At 49.4% G+C, this 18778-nt stretch overlaps 1 protein-coding gene across 1 annotated transcript in view; it reads left to right on the top strand.

Moving 5' to 3' along the window:
- ELK3 (ETS transcription factor ELK3) overlaps positions 1–18778 on the top strand; it is a 68462-nt gene that overhangs the window by 35618 nt on the left and 14066 nt on the right. Inside the window, exon 3 of the mRNA XM_061205293.1 lies at positions 14144–14926. Coding sequence (XP_061061276.1) covers positions 14144–14926 — 783 coding nt within the window. The remainder of the gene's footprint in view (positions 1–14143; positions 14927–18778) is intronic.

The following is an 18778-nucleotide window of genomic DNA, read 5'->3' as shown; positions in this document are numbered from 1 at the left end:
ATGGTAGTTCTGGCGGCTCACATGGGGTAGGGCTTTTTTCCTCTTCTTAGTTTTAAACTGAGTCTTCCAGAAGGTACTTTTACAGCCTGATGTAATAATAAGGATCTCTTACAGAGACTATTTATTAAAAAGTTGAACAACTCTTAATAACCTCAGGCAGACTTGGTTTTTAAATCTCTTGTCCTGGGGTGGGGAAGAGAGGGCCATGCACCCAGCGCACAGCCATCACTGGCCCTGACGCCTGCCCACACCCATTGGCCCAAGTGTGACAAGCACAGGGGACGGCTGGCATTCACAGCATTTATTCTCTTCTTGAACAACTTCTGGGTGGTTTTTAATTATGCAGGCATACCTTGTTTTATTGCGCTTTGCAGATAACTGCATTTTTTACAAATTGAAAGTTTGTGGCAACCGTGTGTGGAGCAAGTTGTAATTCTCACAGTATTTCAGACTTTTTCATTAGTATTATGTTTGTTACAGTGATCTGTGATCAGTGATCTTCGATGTTACTATTTCAAAAAGATTGACTTGCTGAAGGCTCAGATGGCGGTTAGCATTTTTTTATCAATAAAGTATTTTTTAATTAAGGTATGTACTCTTTTTTTAGATATAATGCTCTTGCACACTTAATAGACTACAGTACAGTGTAAACATAACATTTATATGTACTGTGGAACCAAAAACTTTGTGTCTCACTTTACTGCAATAGTTGCTTTATTGGATAGTCGCTTTATTGCAGTGATCTGGAACCAAACCTGCAGTTATCTCCGAGATACTCCTGTACATCCGTCTCCAGGTGACATGGCCTCTTTCTCTCACCTCTACCTATTCTTCTGTGGTTCAGTCATTCCTTTGAAAACATACCACCTCCCCGTGAGTGGCTTAGCAGCTGGCTGGGGAGACAAACGTGCAAACCAATTATAATAGCGACATCTTGTAAAGCGCTGGCTTGGCCATGATTCCAGCATCTATCTTCCAGGAGAGACGGGGAGAGAAGTAAAGGCAGAGACAAAGTTACCAGAGGTCAAGACATCTGACCCGGGTCTTGAGGAATAAGAACGCATTTACCAGGCTGACAAAAGTTGGGAACGGATTTACTGAGAAAGGGAACAGCATGTGCAAAGGCCAGGAGGTGTGAAAGAGTTTGAGTGTTTATTTAGGGAACGAGGGAGGGATGAGGTTGGAAGAGTGAGCGGGGGATGGAGGATGGAGAGTATCGTGCTGAAGAGTTGGAACTTGATGTCAAGGGCAATGGAGAAGCCACTACAGGGCTGTCAGCGAGAGAGTGCCGTGGTCAGGTTTGCATTTTAGAAATACAGATCTTTTTCTCCTCTTACTCTTCATGACATTGATGGTGCCACAGTCCGACCCCACAGCCCTGATCTTTTTGGCTGGGTTAGCACAAATCGATTGCTGTCTGCGGGCTGAGCTAGTGCTGTCACAGCTTCAGCATCAGGCCTGCACGCCCCGCTCTAGAACTGCCCGAGAGGGAGGGGGAGAGAAGGGAAATGGTGGCGTCTGCCTCTTGCGAACACCGGCCAACTGACTTCTGCTCAAGGGAGCCCAAGCCATGACTCTCTGTGTTGCTGCCGAAGGAGACCTGGAAGCTTACACAATCTTTCATCCTTTTCTGTCCAACAGAGCTTTTGTCCTTGTTGTTGTTGGCGGTGAACATTCATCCCGGGGGGAGGCTGAAAGCTTTGCCAGCTCCCTTCTCATCAGGAGATTGAAATGGTGATACGATGAAAAATCCTCCCGTCTCCACAGCAACCTCCCGGCTTATCCTCACGATGTGCCGAGCGGTCTTTACTTAATTGGAAGGGTTTTAGGGGAGAACAGTCAAGACAGAGTCATTGGCAACATATTCCTGGAAGCGGAACGCATCACCTTCTTAACTTAATTGGATAATTCATTTTAAATTGGGTGTGCAATCACGACAGGAAAATGTTCGTGTTAATAATACATATCTGAGCTCAACTGCCTGCACCAAGAAGCCTGGCCCTGGCAGAATTCTTTAATTCCCCCAAATAAATTTTGTGAAGATAATATGATGTATTGTCTGTCAGAGTGGAGAGAGAACAAAAGTCCAGCGAGCATTTATATCCTGGAACTTTCTAGAACACCTTGGTTGGTTGCAAAATGGCACAGGAGACCCATCTATCCTGGACTCCATTCGGGGGTCTTTTGTATCTCAAAGGCGCCCTCTGTGCTCAGCCCTGGGTCTGAGTGTTGAGGGCCTGGCGTGTTTTGTTGGGTGTCTTTTTTTCTTTTGTGTCCTGTCAGCCGCTTGGACGGTTTGGAGTACAACAGATGGCAACTGGGCTTTGCCTGGGGGCCGAGGGGTTAACCAGGGCCTCTCTGCAAGCTTTTGGTCCTGGATGCAGCCTGGAGACCTGTGGGGTAGCTGCTGGCCTCGTGGAGGGCTTCCAGCCTGGCCGCATTGCCCCGGGAGAGAGCAGCTGGCATGAGGGAGCCAGGCTGCAGGGGGGACCCTGCGTGTTGATTGGGGGTGTCGCCTGTCTTGCACAAGCTTCCAAGCCAGCTTCCTTGTGGCACTCAGTGTTCCCCCAAATAGGGCCGTTGCTAAGAAACACCCAGAGTCTTGGGAATAACTTCAGTGCTGTGTTGATCAGGCTGCTGTGCTTGGCAGCCCGGCTGAATCCCCTTACGTCAGGCCGTTACCCAAGCCCACACCAGTTTGCCAGCATGAGCCTTCCCGCTTCTGGGCTTCTAGCTGCAGGAAAATTTAGTGGCTGTGTAGATAAACTGACAAAATCCCTAACGTTCACAGCATACTGCCCGCCACCCACCATCCACCCACCAGACCCAGCTGCTCCTCTGAGCGGCCTCCTCCCCATCTCCTGCCTGGGCTCCAGCAACAGTTTATCTCAGTTCCTACCCCAAATTTGTGACAGAAGGAGGGGAAGCTCACATGTATGGAGCATCTGTCTTGAGCCAGGCCCTGTGGTAGATATTTTTACATTTAGAGACTCGTTCCCTAACACGTGAAATGCCTGTCATCTCTGTTGGCAGTGGGCCCATTTTAGAGGTGGGGATACTGAGTCTCAGAGAGGTTAACTAACAGGTTCAAGATGAAGCGGCCGGTTAACAGCAGAGCTTTCTGCCTCGGAGTCTTGACCCCAAGGCCCACGCTCAGGACTACGAAGCTGGAGGGTCACACAGTTGCAGAGCCAGGAACTCAAGCTTGAATCCCATATTCCTAATATTGCTGATTACTGCCCCAGGGCAGGCAGGCAGAGGGGCCCGGCTTCCCATGTTTGTTGTTGGAAATGATAATGGGAAAAACTGCTGAAAACGTGAGGTGGTAGTTCTGGATGCCCCAGAACACCCTGCACTTCCTTTGCATCCAGATGACACTTCCTAAAGAAAGCCAGATTGGAGCACGGCACCCCTCCGCCTGTGCACCTGCCCGGCTCCCTGCAGCCTCCAGGAAAGGCTCCAAAGTCCCTTCACCATCTGGCCCCATCCCCACTGCTTCCCCTGCAACTGCCCCACCCGCAGGGGAAGTAGGGGAGCAGTTTTACATTTTATTTTATTAACACTCCAGGGGCCTTTAATAAATATACCCTTGAGTGTTGAAAGGGAGCCAGGGGGAGACAAGACTCCCCATCCAGCGAGAAGCAGCCGCGGGCCCAGAGGGGGTGGGAAAATGTCCTTAACATCGTGCAGTCTGGGCTTCTTGGGTGGGGTGGGTGCCCCTGGGGCAGCAGGGAGAGGAGCCCTTCGCTCCAGGCCAGGAGAGAATTTGGAAGGACGGTTGGCCCTGCAGCTTTACAGTGCCAGAGAATAGAGATCTCAACCCAAACCACAAGGAAACCTCCCCCGGGAGTCGGCCAATTCCGAGACAGAGTTGGAGCCCTTTATTGGCAGCATGTTATTCTTAGAAGTTGGAAGTGGGGCTGGGTGTGATCGCGCGTGTGTGCGAATGTGCGCACTCCAAGCTTCAGCTTTAGACCCAGGACGGCCCAGGCTGCGCTGGACCCAGTGCCTTCAGCAATGTGACGGCGTGAAGGCAGGCCGAGCTCTCAGAAAGGAAAGGCCAGGCCTCCCTGCCTCGATGGACAGAGACGTTAAGAAAGAGGAGGGAGTTTCCTAGGGCTGCTGTAACAAGTTAGCACACACGTTGGTGGCTCAAAACAATAGACATTTATTCTCTAAAAGATCTGAAGCCCAGAAGTCTGAAATCGAGGTTTCAGCAGGGCCGTGCTCCCTCTGAAGGCTCTAGGGGAACATCCTTCGTTGCCTTTTCCAGCTTCTGGTGGCTCCCGGAAATCCTTGGTTCCTTGACCTATAGCTGCACCTGCCAATCTCTGCCCCAGTCTTCCCATGGCCTTCATCCTGTGTGTCTCTGGATTTTTCCTTTTCTTGTAGGGACATCAGTCATTTAATTTAGTGCCCACCCCGACTCCAGGATGATTCCATCCTGACATCCTTAGCTGATTACATGTGCAAAGACCCTATTTCCAGATAAGGTCTCATTTGAGGGTGGGTGTGGATTTTGGGTGGAGGGAGCGCCATTCAACTCAGGACCGAGGAGAAGGACTGCCCCGGGGGAGGGAGCTCAGGCTCATGCGTGGGTCACAGGAGCCCTTTCATAGCTGCTCTAGGGCCACCGTTGGGAGGCAAGCCTGCCCACAGCAGATTCCTAGCAGAGCCCAGTACAGCCAGGCAACCTCTGCGTCCCCTCGGGTTCAGGTGGCAGGGACGAGAAGAGGCAGGGTCTGCCACTGCCATGCAAGCAGCCATCAGACACTTAGGGGATGAGGACAGGGGCCAGATTCCCTTCCCTTGCTGTTCCTCAGAGCCCAGCAAGGAGCTTTCCATACAAACGCATCTTCAGTGTTTGTTGAAAGAATGTTTGCGTGTTATGGAGGAGGAACTTTGAGCATGACTCCTACAGTGAGTCCTTGTTCTGACTTTGGAGAGAGGACAGTTAGGTTCTGTGTCAGGAAAGAATGAGTCAGATCATGGTCTGGATGGGAACCCAAAACAAGGAGCTGAAGACAGGGTGTTGGCTGCGAAGCCGGGGGCCTGGAGGCTCAGCTTTGCTACTTACTAGGCTGTGAACCCAGCTTGGAGCCCCGGATCCCTTATCTGTGAAATGGGTTTCAAAGTGTTGTGAGGCTTACATGAGATACTGCATAAGCCTTCTGTAACTAAAACAAAGTACCCATATAAGGAATTTTGATTCCTTGAAGGCAGAATAAAATGAGAAGACAGTGTGATATAATGAGGATGCTATTCAATTAGATCATTGCTTGCTAGGTGAAATTCCACTGGGTGAGAGCTCATGTTTTGAGGACTTCTCTGAGTGAGGCACTGACATACACTGGCCTTTTAGAAAAAACTGCCCTATGAGATATTTTTATTTCCCTTTTAGGAATAAACTAAATATCTAATTTTGGGAAAGCAACTATCTAATACATCTCCTGTCCCTTAACTTCGTCTGTATGTTTTTCAAAGATACCACCATCCTTTATCATGTTTTGAAGATTGTTTAAAATTCATTTTCCTAAATTCATGTTAAAATGTTGCTTTGAGAATATCAACATTTTATATTAAATGTGTTTCCAACTCATTGAATTGAGGTGAGCAAACTGAAGCCTGCAGAAGTTCAATACCTTTTCAAGGTCCTAGTAAGTAACGAAACTGGGATTCAAACCTGGGCCCGTTCATCCCAGTGCTGGTCGCACTTCGCCTCTGGCCCATCAAGGCCCTGGGCCTGTCTCTTTGTGTGAGCAGCTCTGCTCAGGCCTGTGGACACTGGGAGGAGTTGCCCGTCGCTCTCCATGCTCCCTCCGAGCCCTTCTACTGCTTGGCGGGGGCCGTAACCAGGCCTGTATGTGGACATCAGCTTCCCGTTATTTTCCTGTCACCCTTGGGTGTCACCCACTTAGAGGTGGGCTTCTGATGTCCATCCTGCTGTGGTAGGACCGCTGGGTCCCCGGTGCCTCAAGTAGGGTGTCCCATCAAAGCAGGAACCTCCTCTGCCCTGAAGGTGGGCAGAGGCAGCTCTAGTGGGGTTAAAGAACAGCCTCAGGAAGGCCGGCCTTCCTCAGGAGGATCTAGAAGCGCCCTAGCTTCCTGAGCATGGAGCTGGTTTTCCCAGGCTCGCCGCAGTTACCCCGAGATTCCTCTGGAATGCAGAGCCCGTGGTCCTGGCAGCCTGGCTTAAGCAGCAGCCTCTGAGCCAACTCAGCTGCTTTCTGGGAGAGGGTGTGGTGGTGGAACAGAGACGGCTTTGGTCTTGGCTCTGGATAGAATTGTGTTCAAACTTCAGCTCCTCCAGCTACAAGCTACGTGATCTTGGGTGCCTAAGCTTTTCAGAGCCTGCTTCCTTCTCTTAATTTGACGAGCAAAACATATGAAACATAATTTTTTTAATGTGAAGATGCAGATAAGCAAAAACAAATTTGCAGATCAGTGGTAATCCTACCTCTGTCAAATTTTATTATACACCTTTCAAGATTAATTTTTCTCCTTTTATTTGATACATGTAAAATGATTTCATTAAAATAATGGAAGCATCCCAGGCATGCTGCTTTTTCCCCTAATTTTAATTTAAAGACATGGGGAAATGTTAACGATGTATTGTCCTCTAAAAGACCTCTGTGGAATTCTGTCGTAAGGCTCACCCAGTATTGAACCCACCCCTGTGGGGTGGGAAATTGGGTATAACCTCACTTCCAACCAAGAGCCTCGACTTTTTCATCTTAAAAATGGGATCACAGTGCCCATCTCGCGAGGCAGCTGTGCATGTACACCACGTGACAGGCCCTCGCAAATGCTTGCTTCTTTCTTTTGCCCTTTCTGGCCACGGGTTCCTTTCATGTAGGCTATCTATCCTGGCCAGACGAAAGTCCCCCAAGTAAATCCTTCCCTGCCCCAGGATCTCGGTGACAGGCGCTCAGGGCCAGCTGCCTGCGTCACCCTCCCCGAGGGCCGCAGCCACAGCAGACGCCGTGGATCTGGGCTGCTGCCTCCAGCCTGGGCAGTGCGTTTCCTGCTCTGATAGGCATCAGAGAACAGCGAGATTGGCTGGGGTGTCCGGTTAGTGTTTGCGCCAGTTGTCAGGCTGGACGTGCGGCATCTCGGCCGAAGCTGCTGGGGCATTCCGAGCGGGACGCTTGGACTCCCCAGTTGCTCGCGTCTGCTGCTCTCTGCGGGAGGGCCTCTCTTCCCCCCAGTCCTGAATCAACTGGCGTGTGTGAGGTTTTCTTCACAGTGGATGTCAAGTGCTGTCCACACGAGGCATGACGGACTGAAGCCTCGTGTCTGCTTCTTGTCTTAACCCAACTAAATAGAACATCGTGTTTCCCCTCCTTGGTCGAGATATGTAAACCAGGTGTGTTTCTGTCTGCTGGACGACCCAACTGGTCACCCAGACCCGTGGGAATAAGTACAGCCTTCTAAGAGGTTTAATTTTGACTCTTCAGTTGTCATCAGAGCTGATGGAGGGTGGTTTTTACGTTTTGTTTTGGTTTTGCTTCAATGGGAGTGTAAAAATAATAATGCTAAGAGCTGGTATATACTGTGGGCTTATCACGTGTGGCTGTCTCAGGCATTCTGCTAAGCATTATGTGGATTACACAGTCAATCCTGCAAGGTGGGTGGGAGGTCGGTCCCCTCATTTTATAGAGGAGGAGACGACTGATAAGAGACAGGGGTGGCATTTGACCTCAGGCCGTGACTCTGGAACGGCTCCTTGTCATCCCGGTGGCAGCCCTGGTGGCCAGGTCAAGTGGGAATTTATGGAAAGATCCACCACTCTGTCCTCTGTACCCAGCCCTGCTGCCAGTGTTGGGTTCAGAAAAGGATGGGCTGTCTGTCGTGAGCCGCAGACATCTCTCAGTTGTGAGAACAAGATAGGAAAGTTGTGAAATCGGGGGTTTGGGGGGGTGGCAGGGGTCCTGCAGTTTCTGGGAGCCCTGAAATGGTGGAGGATGAAGGGAGCCGCAGCCCTACTGATGGGGAACCCACAGCTGGTCCGGCTCCTCCTGGGGTCAGGAGCAGCCCCCGAGGGAAGGGCAGCACTGGGGAGGAATGAGAGCTGGGGAAAGAAGTCCGAGCACAGGAAAGCCCCAAGCATGACCTTACATCAAAATTGGGGTGCCAGGCCAGAGCCGACAGAGGCAACAGATATTTGCTGGGGTAAGTGGAATTACAGTTTATTAAGCTCTCACAGGAGGTGTGAGGTTGTGGAGGTTTGCATTAGCCCCCAGGGTCTGTCTGGGAGTTTTCCACTTAAAAATGCCAGCAAAAAAGCATATGCGAAAGTATACGTATCGGATGCATCACATAGAGCTTTAACCAGCCTGGGGATTAGCCGTGGAAAATCGTCTGTCATGGGGTGAAGCCTCTGGCTTCCTGCCTCAGTCGGTTCTCTCCACAATGAGAGTCATTCATTCAATAAACATGTAGCGAACTTAATAGTATCCTTCGTAACATCAAAATTAAGATGGTAAATTCAATTCCACAAGCATCTCTTCATTACCCTGCACTGTATGTAATTTTTTTAAAACCATAATACTTAATAGACATATGTCTGAGTTCTCCACTGTATGGGATTATTCACACAAGCTCCTTCTTCTTCAGTGGGAGGAGAAGGCAGAGTTGGGTGTAATGTATACATATTTGAACACACCCATGGACACACCTATTTTTGTAAGTAAGCCTGGAACCCGTCAGGGCAGCAGGCGACATTGAGGGAAGTGGAAACAGGACCCACTCTCTCGGCACTGTCTGTCTTGTTAGGGTGAAATAAGCTAGGGAGACTCTCATGGGACCAGAGGTAGCTGGTGCGTCAGGAAGGGTTCCTTTGCACAAGGCGGCCACAGTCCTGCCCCAGATGGACTGCTTGCCCTGTAGGCTCCAGCAGTCTTAAAACACCCACTGGGCAGTGGTAATGGAGGGAGTGGTTTGGGGACCTGAGCTTCCACTTCTGCTGGAACTGCCGCTTGGGGTGCGTTGGGTGGATGTTGCTTTTCCCCTCGCTGAAGTTGGTCCCGTCCTTGCCGCCTGTAACCTCACACGGAATGCTGGGTCAGAAGTCCACCCTGGTTGTGAATACACATTTGATGGGAAATTACGAACAGAGGCTGGTCCTCTACATGTGGAGGGAAGATGTGTGCAACTGTTGCCCTGAAACCGTGCTTGAGAGTCACTCGGCCCAACTGGACACAGACAGCATTTGTCAGGTTACCAGGCAACCATAAACAACAAATACGTGTGAGTCTGGGAGGAAGGGGTGGAAAAACCAGGCTTCTTCTAAATATCCTTGTCACTTTTCATAATAAGAGCCCATCCCCAAGTGCTCTCGTGTCCTGGGCTGTGTCAGCCCGAGACTTGTGTCACCTTCCGTTGTGGCCAAGTGTTTGGAGTCAGACTGCCCAAGTACACACTCGTGATTGGGGGTGATTTATACTCTCTGAGCCTCAGTTTGCCCATCTCTAAAATGGGGGTAATAACAGTTCCAATCTTTCAGAGGATTAAATGACTTGAAGGTGGTCAAGTTCTTAGTACACAGCCTGATAGATAATAGTCAGCAAATACTACCTGATGTTATTCCCCTGTACTGTGCGTTTTCTCAGCAAGCCCCTCATAAGCCAAACTCTTGCAAGGAAACCTTCCTTTGGAGGCTACAGAGAGATCTGCAAACACACATGCCCCCAGTACGCTCCTGGGGTCTGCCCTGGAAGTCGGGTACGAAGGGGCTGTCAGTTCAGCTGCCAGGCACACACCTCCTCTGAGTCCACCTACCCACCTACGTCTCTGGCCTTGGGCATCCTGGTGGGGGTCTTTCCTCACTGGCTCCCCTCATGTGAGCAGATATCCCCGGTGTGGAGTTGGGCTCCCAAACAGCTGGCCTGCACACTCTGACCTCCTTCCTGCACCCCACCCTCCCCTCTCCTCCCAGCCCTTCCCAGCCTTCCATCTTTGCAGAGGTTTCAAATTGTCCAGGTAGCCACATCTAATCCATCTTTCCTGTTGGTTTCTAGAGAAGCAAGACCCACCCTGGTTCTTTCCAAAAGCTGTTTGTTTCTCCTTTCGGTCTTCAGCTCCTTCAGTTGTCTCCATCCCTGTCACCGTGTAGCCTTTCCCTAAAAAAACTCTCTTGGTGTCCAAGCAGCTCTCCTCATGAAGGCAGCAGCTACTGAAGGGCCCTTACTGCTTCAGCTGAGTTCAGGGCCCTGTGCAGTGTCTTCTGTTCTCTGTTCAGAGTGGGGGTTAGCATGTTATGGCAGTTGCCATCCAGCCATCAAAAGTTCCCACCATCTTCCCTTTAAGCATGCCAAAATTCTTAAAATTCCTTATGTTCTGGATGGACCTTGAGGGCATTATGCTAAGTGAAATAAGTCAGTCAGAGAAAAACAAATACTGTATGATCTCACTCATGTGGAATCCACAAAAGCTGAACTCATAGAAACTCACAGAGTAGATTGATGGTTACCAGGGGCTGAGGTGGGGAACCAGGGAGATGTTGGTCATAGGGTACCAATTTCTAGCAGTGAGATGAGTAAATTTGGGGGATCTAATGTACAGCGTGGTGGCTAGAGTTAATACTGTAATATATACATGAAAGTTGCAGAGAGAGTAGACCTTAAATCTTCTCACAACAACAACAAAATAGTAATTACGTGGGTGAGGGATGTGGTAACTAACCTTATCGTGGTAAATATTTAGTGATCTATACGTGCATCAAATCATCACACTGTACACCTTAAACTTACACAATGTTATATGTCAGTTATATCTCAGTAAAGCTGGGGGAAAAAGGATTCCTCACATTCTCTGTCTAAATAACAGCTTTACTGAAGCATAATTCACATACCAGCTAATTCACCCATTTAAGGCATACAAGTCAATGGCTTTGAGTGTCTTTATAGAGTTGTACATCCATCATCACAATCAATTTTAGAGCATTTTCACTACCACCCCCCCAAATGTCTTACCTTTCAGCTGTCACCCCTCAATTCCCCCATCCCACCTAGTCATCCCCTAGGAGATGACTCATCTACTTTCTGTCTCTATAGATTTGTCTCTTCTGGATATTTTATATAAATAGAGTCCATCATACAATATGTGGCCTTTTGTGTCTGGCTTCTTTCACTTAGCTGAACACATTCAAGGTGTGTCCATGTTGTAGCTGTGCCAGTGCTTTGTTCCCGTCTATGGCTGGATGATATTCTATTGTACGACCGTCCCCTATTTTGTTTATTTCTCAGTTGATAGTCGTGTGGGTTGTTCCTTATGTTCTCTTCTTTTTAAAGTTTAATTTTTATTTATTTATTTATTTATGGCTGTGTTGGGTCTTCGTTTCTGTGCGAGGGCTTTCTCTAGTTGAGGCAAGTGGGGACCACTCTTCATCGCGGTGCGCTGGCCTCTCATTATCGCGGCCTCTCTTGTTGCGGAGCACAGGCTCCAGACGCGCAGGCTCAGTAATTGTGGCTCACGGGCCTAGTTGCTCCGCGGCATGTGGGATCCTCCCAGACCAGGGCTCGAACCCGTGTCCCCTGCATTGGCAGGCAGATTCTCAACCACTGCGCCACCAGGGAAGCCCCCTTATGTTCTTTTTAACACGTTGAGGCCCAGCTCTCTATTTGAGATTGCCTTTCAATTTCCAACCACTTTTAGCATTTTTATCACAGCCCCAAATGACTTCTTGGTTTGCTTGTGAATGTAATCCCTGCTCAGACATTATGTTCTGAATACCCATAATAAAATTAAAGGTTGGTTCTGTTAAGAAAAAAAAAAAAAATTTCCAAGACCTGGCAGAAGAAAGGATTCAGCCCATACAGTTTCTCTTTTCTTCTGTGTAATTATTTAGGCTTTAATGATTCACTCAGTTTAGATGAGTATTCACACTGGCTGAGAATAAAATGAAGTTTTCCTCCAGGGAGAAGAATATTATGAGTGGGAAACAAAAATACCTTAGAATTTTAGCAGAGGAACACACCAGGCAAGCATGCTTTCTTTTTATGGGTCAGGTGGCACCAATAACACCCTTATTTAACCCTTTCCTTTTGGGAGCTGATTTCTCCCAGGCGCGTTGTCTACCCAGGCTTGGTGTGTCACGTGCAGAGATGATGCCAATTAGGCCCAGGTGGAATTCTTAAGTTTACTAGATCTCTCTGAAGTTTCTCTAAGTGGTTTTCAGTTTTGCTAGTGTCGAGTGTGAAAATGAGGTCAGATGGAGTAAATGGGATTTGGTGGGTTAAATTGCAGGCCAGGATGCCATGCACTGGAACTGTTCAGCTTTCAATCTCACGTACTCAGGTTTGAACCTCCTGTGTGCTGGTGCTGAGCATAGTTTCGCCAGGATTTGCGTTATTGGGTTTTCTGGTGCTGCCTGGGGACCTTGTGTGTCCCTCCCTTAGATGCCTGCCCTGAAGAATTCTTCCTTGAAAATCTCAGTGGCTTGGTAATTATGCCCATCCCTCCTGACTGCTAGATAAATTCACTTCTGGGATTTGAGGGTGCATTTAAGGAGGACAAAGGCAAGTTAGCAGGCTGTAATGTAACAAGAGGGAAGGCAAAAGCATAATGTATTTATACACCAAACTGATCACAAGATGAACATCAAAATTTAATTAAATTTCCTCTCATATATTTGAAAGTTGCTAAGAGGGTAGATCTTGAAAGTTCTCATCACAAGGGAAAAAAAAATTTGTGTGTGTGTTGATGGATGTGAACCAGACTTATTGTGGTGGTCATTTTGCAGTATACACATGTCAATCATTATGCTGTACACCTGAAACTAATGTTATATGTCAATTGTATCTCAGTTTTTAAAAATTTGAGATGAACTAATTTTAAAATGTCATCTCTACTAAGGGGGCTCTTTGATTCTCTCCCTCCAACTTTGTGTGGAAATGGGAAGAACCTTAGGCTTTAGAATTAGTAGATCTTGTGGCTCTTGGGCACATCACTTCCCATCTCTGAGCTTATGTCATAAGGATGATACCTTCCAGCCTACAATTGGGTTCATGTGAGATCAAATGGGATCACTTGTGCATAACACCCAGGACAGAGTAGATGCTCAACAGGAGCTACTTTTCAAGCTCTTCTCCCCCAAATGATTTTTTTTTTTTTTACCCTCATTCATACCCAGGTTTTAAGTGGAACAGTTTGTAAGGAAGTCCTCTTCCCACAGGATGGTGCCGCTACCTCTCTGTGCTTGAGGGAGACCATCTTTGTCTGCCTTGAGTACCTCGGACCTGGCAAGCATTTGATAGACTTGGCTAATGTTCGGATTTAATAAATCTCAAGAACAGTACAGCCTTTAAAATGAAGTCCGTTCTCCCAAAGGGGGGTGGAAACTTTTGCAATGATTATTGGTTTTCATTTACATCCTAATGTTTGAGGATGGGAGCCATAAACTGAAGAGCCGGAAGTAGATACCAGCAACTTAAAATACTGTATGAATGTCGTGAACATCCAAGTAGACACTTTGTTTTTTCCTCCAGCAGCTTTCTTGGCAGAAAATTAAAAAGGAAAAAAATGGCTACATGATTTAAGAAAACACTGTGGTGTTTTGGTGATAATAACTTACATTTCTATAATGCTTTCCAGCTTACAGAATGCTTTCCCATTATTATTTCATTGAATTCTCACAAGTCCCAGAGGTAGGTAAGACAATACTATATTATGGTAAAGGAAATGCTGCCTCTACCACTTACCTACCATGTGGCTCTGTGGGTTATTTAAATGCTCTAAGCTTATTTTCCTAAGGTTTAAAATGGGAGTTGAATCATCCCTTTCTTTTAGGATCGCTGTACAGATTATATGAGCTAATGCATAAACAATACCAGTGACATAGTAAGTGCTTAATAATTGGCAACTGTTATTATATTCTTAGGTATAATAATCCTCACTTCACAGATGAGGAAACTAAAAATGACCATCAGTTTGCTGAAGATCACACCATTTGTAATTAGCAGAACTGGAATGCAAATCAAATTCTTCTGCCCTCAGCTTTAGTCCTCTTTCCGTTACACCTTAGCTGAGATGTGCCATCAGGACTGTTTTGGTGCTTCTGCCAGCAAGGTCCCCCACAAGAATGAGCCTCTTACCAGTTTCTCTGATGCACTCATCTTTTCCACGTCTGCTTTTGTGTTCACAGAACATCATCAAGAAGGTGATCGGGCAGAAGTTTGTGTATAAATTCGTCTCTTTCCCGGAGATACTGAAAATGGACCCTCACGCGGTGGAGATCAGCCGGGAGAGCCTTTTGCTGCAGGACAGCGAGTGCAAGGCACCCCCCGAGAGCCGCGAGGCCCACAGACACGGCCTGTCCACCCTCAAGAGCGCCAGCCGCAACGAGTACATCCACTCGGGCCTGTACTCGTCCTTTACCATCAACTCCCTACAGAACCCACCCGAGTCCCTCAAGGCCATCAAGACGGAGAAGCTGGAGGAGCAGCCGGAAGACAGCCCTCCCGTGGAAGAAGTCAGGACTGTCATCAGGTTTGTGACCAACAAAACCGACAAGCACATCAGCAGGCCCGTGGTGTCCCTGCCCTCCACGTCGGAGGCCTTCCTGGCCTCGTCCGTCTCCGCCAAGATCTCCTCTTTAATGTTGCCAAACGCCGCCGCTAGCATCTCGTCCGCCTCGCCCTCCTCGTCTCGGTCCCCGTCCCTGTCCCCTAACTCGCCCCTCCCCTCCGAACACAGAAGCCTCTTCCTGGAGGCCGCCTGCCATGACTCGGATTCCCTAGAGCCCTTGAACCTATCATCGGGCTCCAAGACCAGGTCTCCATCTCTTCCCCCAAAGGCCAAAAAACCCAAAGGCTTGGAAATCTCCGCGCCCCCGCTGGTGCTCTCCGGCACCGATATCGGCTCCATCGCCCTCAACAGCCCGGCCCTTCCCTCGGGATCCCTCACCCCAGCCTTCTTCACCGCCCAGGTAAGAGCCGTCCCGGTCATCCTGGCCGCACCCAGACTCAGTGGCTTAGCGGAAGGGAGGAAAGAGCAACCGAAGCAACTTCCTTCTGCCCTTCAAAGGATAATCCGAGGGTCCCTGTGGCAAAGTCACTGTGTCGTTGTGCAGGGAAATTACTTTTCCATGCCCAGGTGGGAGCATACACAAGAAGAAAGGCTTAGGGTATTGGCCACAGTGGGATGCTTGATTGGTTTCTAGCTTTTAGCGGCCTAAAGCGATCGTAAGATGGAATACGCACACTGGCCGTCAAAGCAGATCCAAACAGGGAAAGCTGAGCAGGCCGGTGACGTTTCAGAAGGCGCTTGGGCTTTATGAAAATTTTATGGCAGAATCTTCTCTGGGGGGCCCTTGATAAGTAGCTATTTGTTTTCTGTTAATAAGAAAATAGATGCTAACCAGTACGGCCATTGCAATCGTCAGTGGGGAGCTGGGTTGTCCTGTAGTCTCTAATAAGAAATGCAGGAGCCACATCAAACAGTGAGAAAGAGATGCTTCAGTAAAAAACAGTGCTAGTCTGAGAAAGCCCAGGTCCACAGCACAGGGGAGAGGAAAGCAAACTCGTAGAGCAAGAAAAGTCTTCGGTGCTATTAACTCCAACATGAAGGTGGCCTTTTCCTCTAAATACAGTATTCAGATGCTCACTCGTGTCCAGCTGGCAGCTGCAGGGCAAAGGCAGAGCAGGTACTGGTAAACCTACTTCTGCTTCCTCTGGAAAACTGGATGCGTTTCAGTGGCAGAGGTTAAGTGCATTGGCTTTGGGGTCACAGACCTGGATTCAGTCCCTGGCTGCACTGCTGGGTAGAAACGTGACTGCGGGTACTTGCTCTCTGAGCCAGTTTCCACATCTGTGCAATGGATTGTTGTGAGGATTAAAGGGGATAATGGCCGTGGGAAGAGAGCTGGCTACAACCGGCAGGTTTTAGTATCATGTGACTTTGTGGCACCAGGGTGGGGTCATGCTTGAGGTGGGTAGGAGCTCTCTGTCCCCTGCCTCTATACCCATCGCTGCAGGTGTCCTTGCTGTCACCATCACTAGTGGCAGCATAATTGAGCTGCTCATGTGTGCCAGGTACTGTTCTAAACACCGTCTATGCACCGTCTCAGTTATTTTTCATCACAGGCCCGTGAAGGAGATACTATTGTTGTCCCATTTTTCCAACAGAGGTAAATGAGGCACGGAGGTAAGGTAACTCATCCAAGGTCACACAGCTAATAGGCCACAGAGGTGAACTTGAACCCAGTTAGTCCGCTCCAGAAGCCATGCTCTTTAAGTAAAATGCTCTCGGCATGTGCACTGGGAAAATGCCCACTTGTCCTTGATCATGAGACGTCCGTGGAGTCTGCAGGCAGCTGAAAGCAGCTCTTGGGCATTTTCCTCTCCATGGCTTCTCCCAGATGATTGTGGCCCAGGGATTTGGTGTCGGCTCGGCTTGTGAGCTGGTGGTGACGGCAGGCTGCCGCGGAGGGGAGGGCTAAGGGCTCCGTTACAGACAGAATGAGCGTGTGTGCTCTTAAGTGGGGCATTTCCTAACCAAGCAAAACTGTCCAGTGACTAAGGACCGCTGAGTAAATGGCTCAGGCACAGCGGCTTCCGATGTCGCTCAGAGAAGTAACTAGAGAAGCGGGCCAGGGGGGGCAATCTGAGGCTCTCCTCCTCGGCCTCCTCTGTGTTTCCAGCTGTGAGGTGTAGAGAGGCCTAGAGCCAGGCCCAGGCCAACTCTGATTTCAGCCTCTGCTTTCTCTGTGTATCACCATCTCTGAACACGTGCCAGCCCTGTAGTCGTGTCGGAGGAAAGCGGCTCGGGCTAGCCCTGTGGTTTTGGGCCTGGACATAGTGAATTTAGGGAGGCTCCGGGCAGCGGGACTGAGGATGTGTGGCTGGGCCGAGGGGAGGGGGGACAGTGACACGAGTTAGGGACAGAGGGTGGATGTGGAGGAATGGATGCAAAGCTCAGGACTGGGAGGCGGCATCTACTAGAATGGCCTACCAGCAGGGAGGGGGAAGCACGGGAAAGCCAGATGTTTAACAGAGGACCTGTGCCTTAGGGAGATGCGCGGGCTGATCCTCCCAAGCTGTGAGGGCGGGGCCTCGACCTGTGAGCGAGCGCCACAAAGTCCAAGACATGGGAGGGCGCTTCCCCGAGGGGAGAGAGGCACCGGGCAGGGTCTGGACTAGGACAGGAGAGGGGCGGGGCGGCCTGGGCCAAGGGAGGCGCTTTGGGTCAGGTGTGAGGGGGTGGCGTTGGGGGCTAGGTAGTGTCTGAAGCCATTCAGAGCTAAAGCGGTCAACGGCTGCCCTTGGGAGATGGCGGAGTCTCAGGGCTTGAGATCCCCTCACCTTCTAGCGGGCTCAGCTCTGCACCTGGAGCGCCTGTGGCTGACAGGGAGGGAGAAACCAGAGAGAGCAGAGGAAGGGCAGGACTCAAGGGTGGGGTGTTCCCCCAGGTGGGTTCTCTGAGAGCAGACAGGAGAGTCAAGTGGCTTTATCTCGACTTGACCAGCCTTGAGTCTTTTAGGATTTCGGGGAGGCCTCGAGTCAGTGTAGGATTTGGATTCTCAGAGAACAGGAGCTGTTCCGGGCGCCCCAGAAACTAACCCACCAGCCCCTGGTTCTCCCTCCGGTGCACAGTCAGAAACAGCACCAGCTCCCTCAGCAGTTCTCCTGAAGTCCACTGGGCCTCACACGCAGGGGTGAGCCCGTCTCCCTGAAATCGCCCCAGGGACGGGAGCGAAAGACTCCTGTTCGCCCCCAGGTCAACTCGGGGGGACTCCTCTCCACCCAAGGGAGCGTGGGGCGTTTCTCTCACAGGCAGCAGTGGCGCCTCACTCCCGCGGCTCACTGGCTTCTCTCCTCCCTTAGCACTTTCTGTCGCAGAAAATCCACTTTCTGTGGGGTGTGCAGTGTGTACGCAGAAACATTTGGCTACCTGTGGGGACCGCCTATCAACTTTCTTCGTGGCTAGCTTTAAAAGAGACAAAAGTGTGCTGTAATAATTTGATACCCTGAAAATGAAGTTCCCAAGAACTTGTATTTATTCCAAGAATGATTTATATTTTATATTTTATTGATTCATTATTGATTCATTTATTCCAAGAATAATTCCCAGTTAGTTTCAGCTAGAAGCATGGCAGGAAGAAGGGTAGGATTAAGCATGTCTCGGCCTGCTTAGGGTCATGTGGTTACAATGCCCTCCAAGGACCTTATTAAACCACATACCTCGTGTAGGCCCAAATTCAGATTCGAAATGTCAAGCTACAACATGATGGGCATGAAAAAGCATCGGCATTCTGCCACTCCCCCAACATCGTAACCGCCACGCCCATCAAGAATGCAGTTGAGATTACTCTTAGGAGTCTTTGAGAAACGATTACAAATGTAGACAGACACGATGATCACCACGAGGCGCCCCCAGCGTGAACTGTGAGGAACTGAAAAAATGAGAATACAAAAGCCAGCTGGTGCCAAGGAGGGAGGCAGTTGGAGCTCAGCCACCCAGGTCATATTGGACTGTTGCTAGAAAAACAAGAATGTTATCTCTGATGGCATGAGCTACAGAAATTGAGATGGGGGTTGGGGGAGGAGCCAGGATGTGACACCCTCCTGGTTTCCAGCCAGGCACCATGGAAGCCCAAATGGTGCCAGCTGGAACTTCTGATTCTCTGTATCTTCTGCATCTGGGTGTCACCTGTCCCTCTTCCTTCCATTTGCCTCTTCTGTTTAGTCTCTCCCTCCTCCTGTCTTACCAGTGTAAAGTTAGTTCAGAATCGGAGGTTGGCTCATTGCACGTCCCTCCATTTATGCCAAGACCTCTGCTC

Source organism: Eubalaena glacialis, chromosome 11 (assembly GCF_028564815.1).
Source record: "Eubalaena glacialis isolate mEubGla1 chromosome 11, mEubGla1.1.hap2.+ XY, whole genome shotgun sequence".
In the NCBI taxonomy this organism is placed as follows: Eukaryota; Metazoa; Chordata; class Mammalia; order Artiodactyla; family Balaenidae; genus Eubalaena; species Eubalaena glacialis.
The sequence above is the reverse complement of the archived record's forward strand: the minus strand, read 5'-3'. Positions and strand labels throughout refer to the sequence as shown.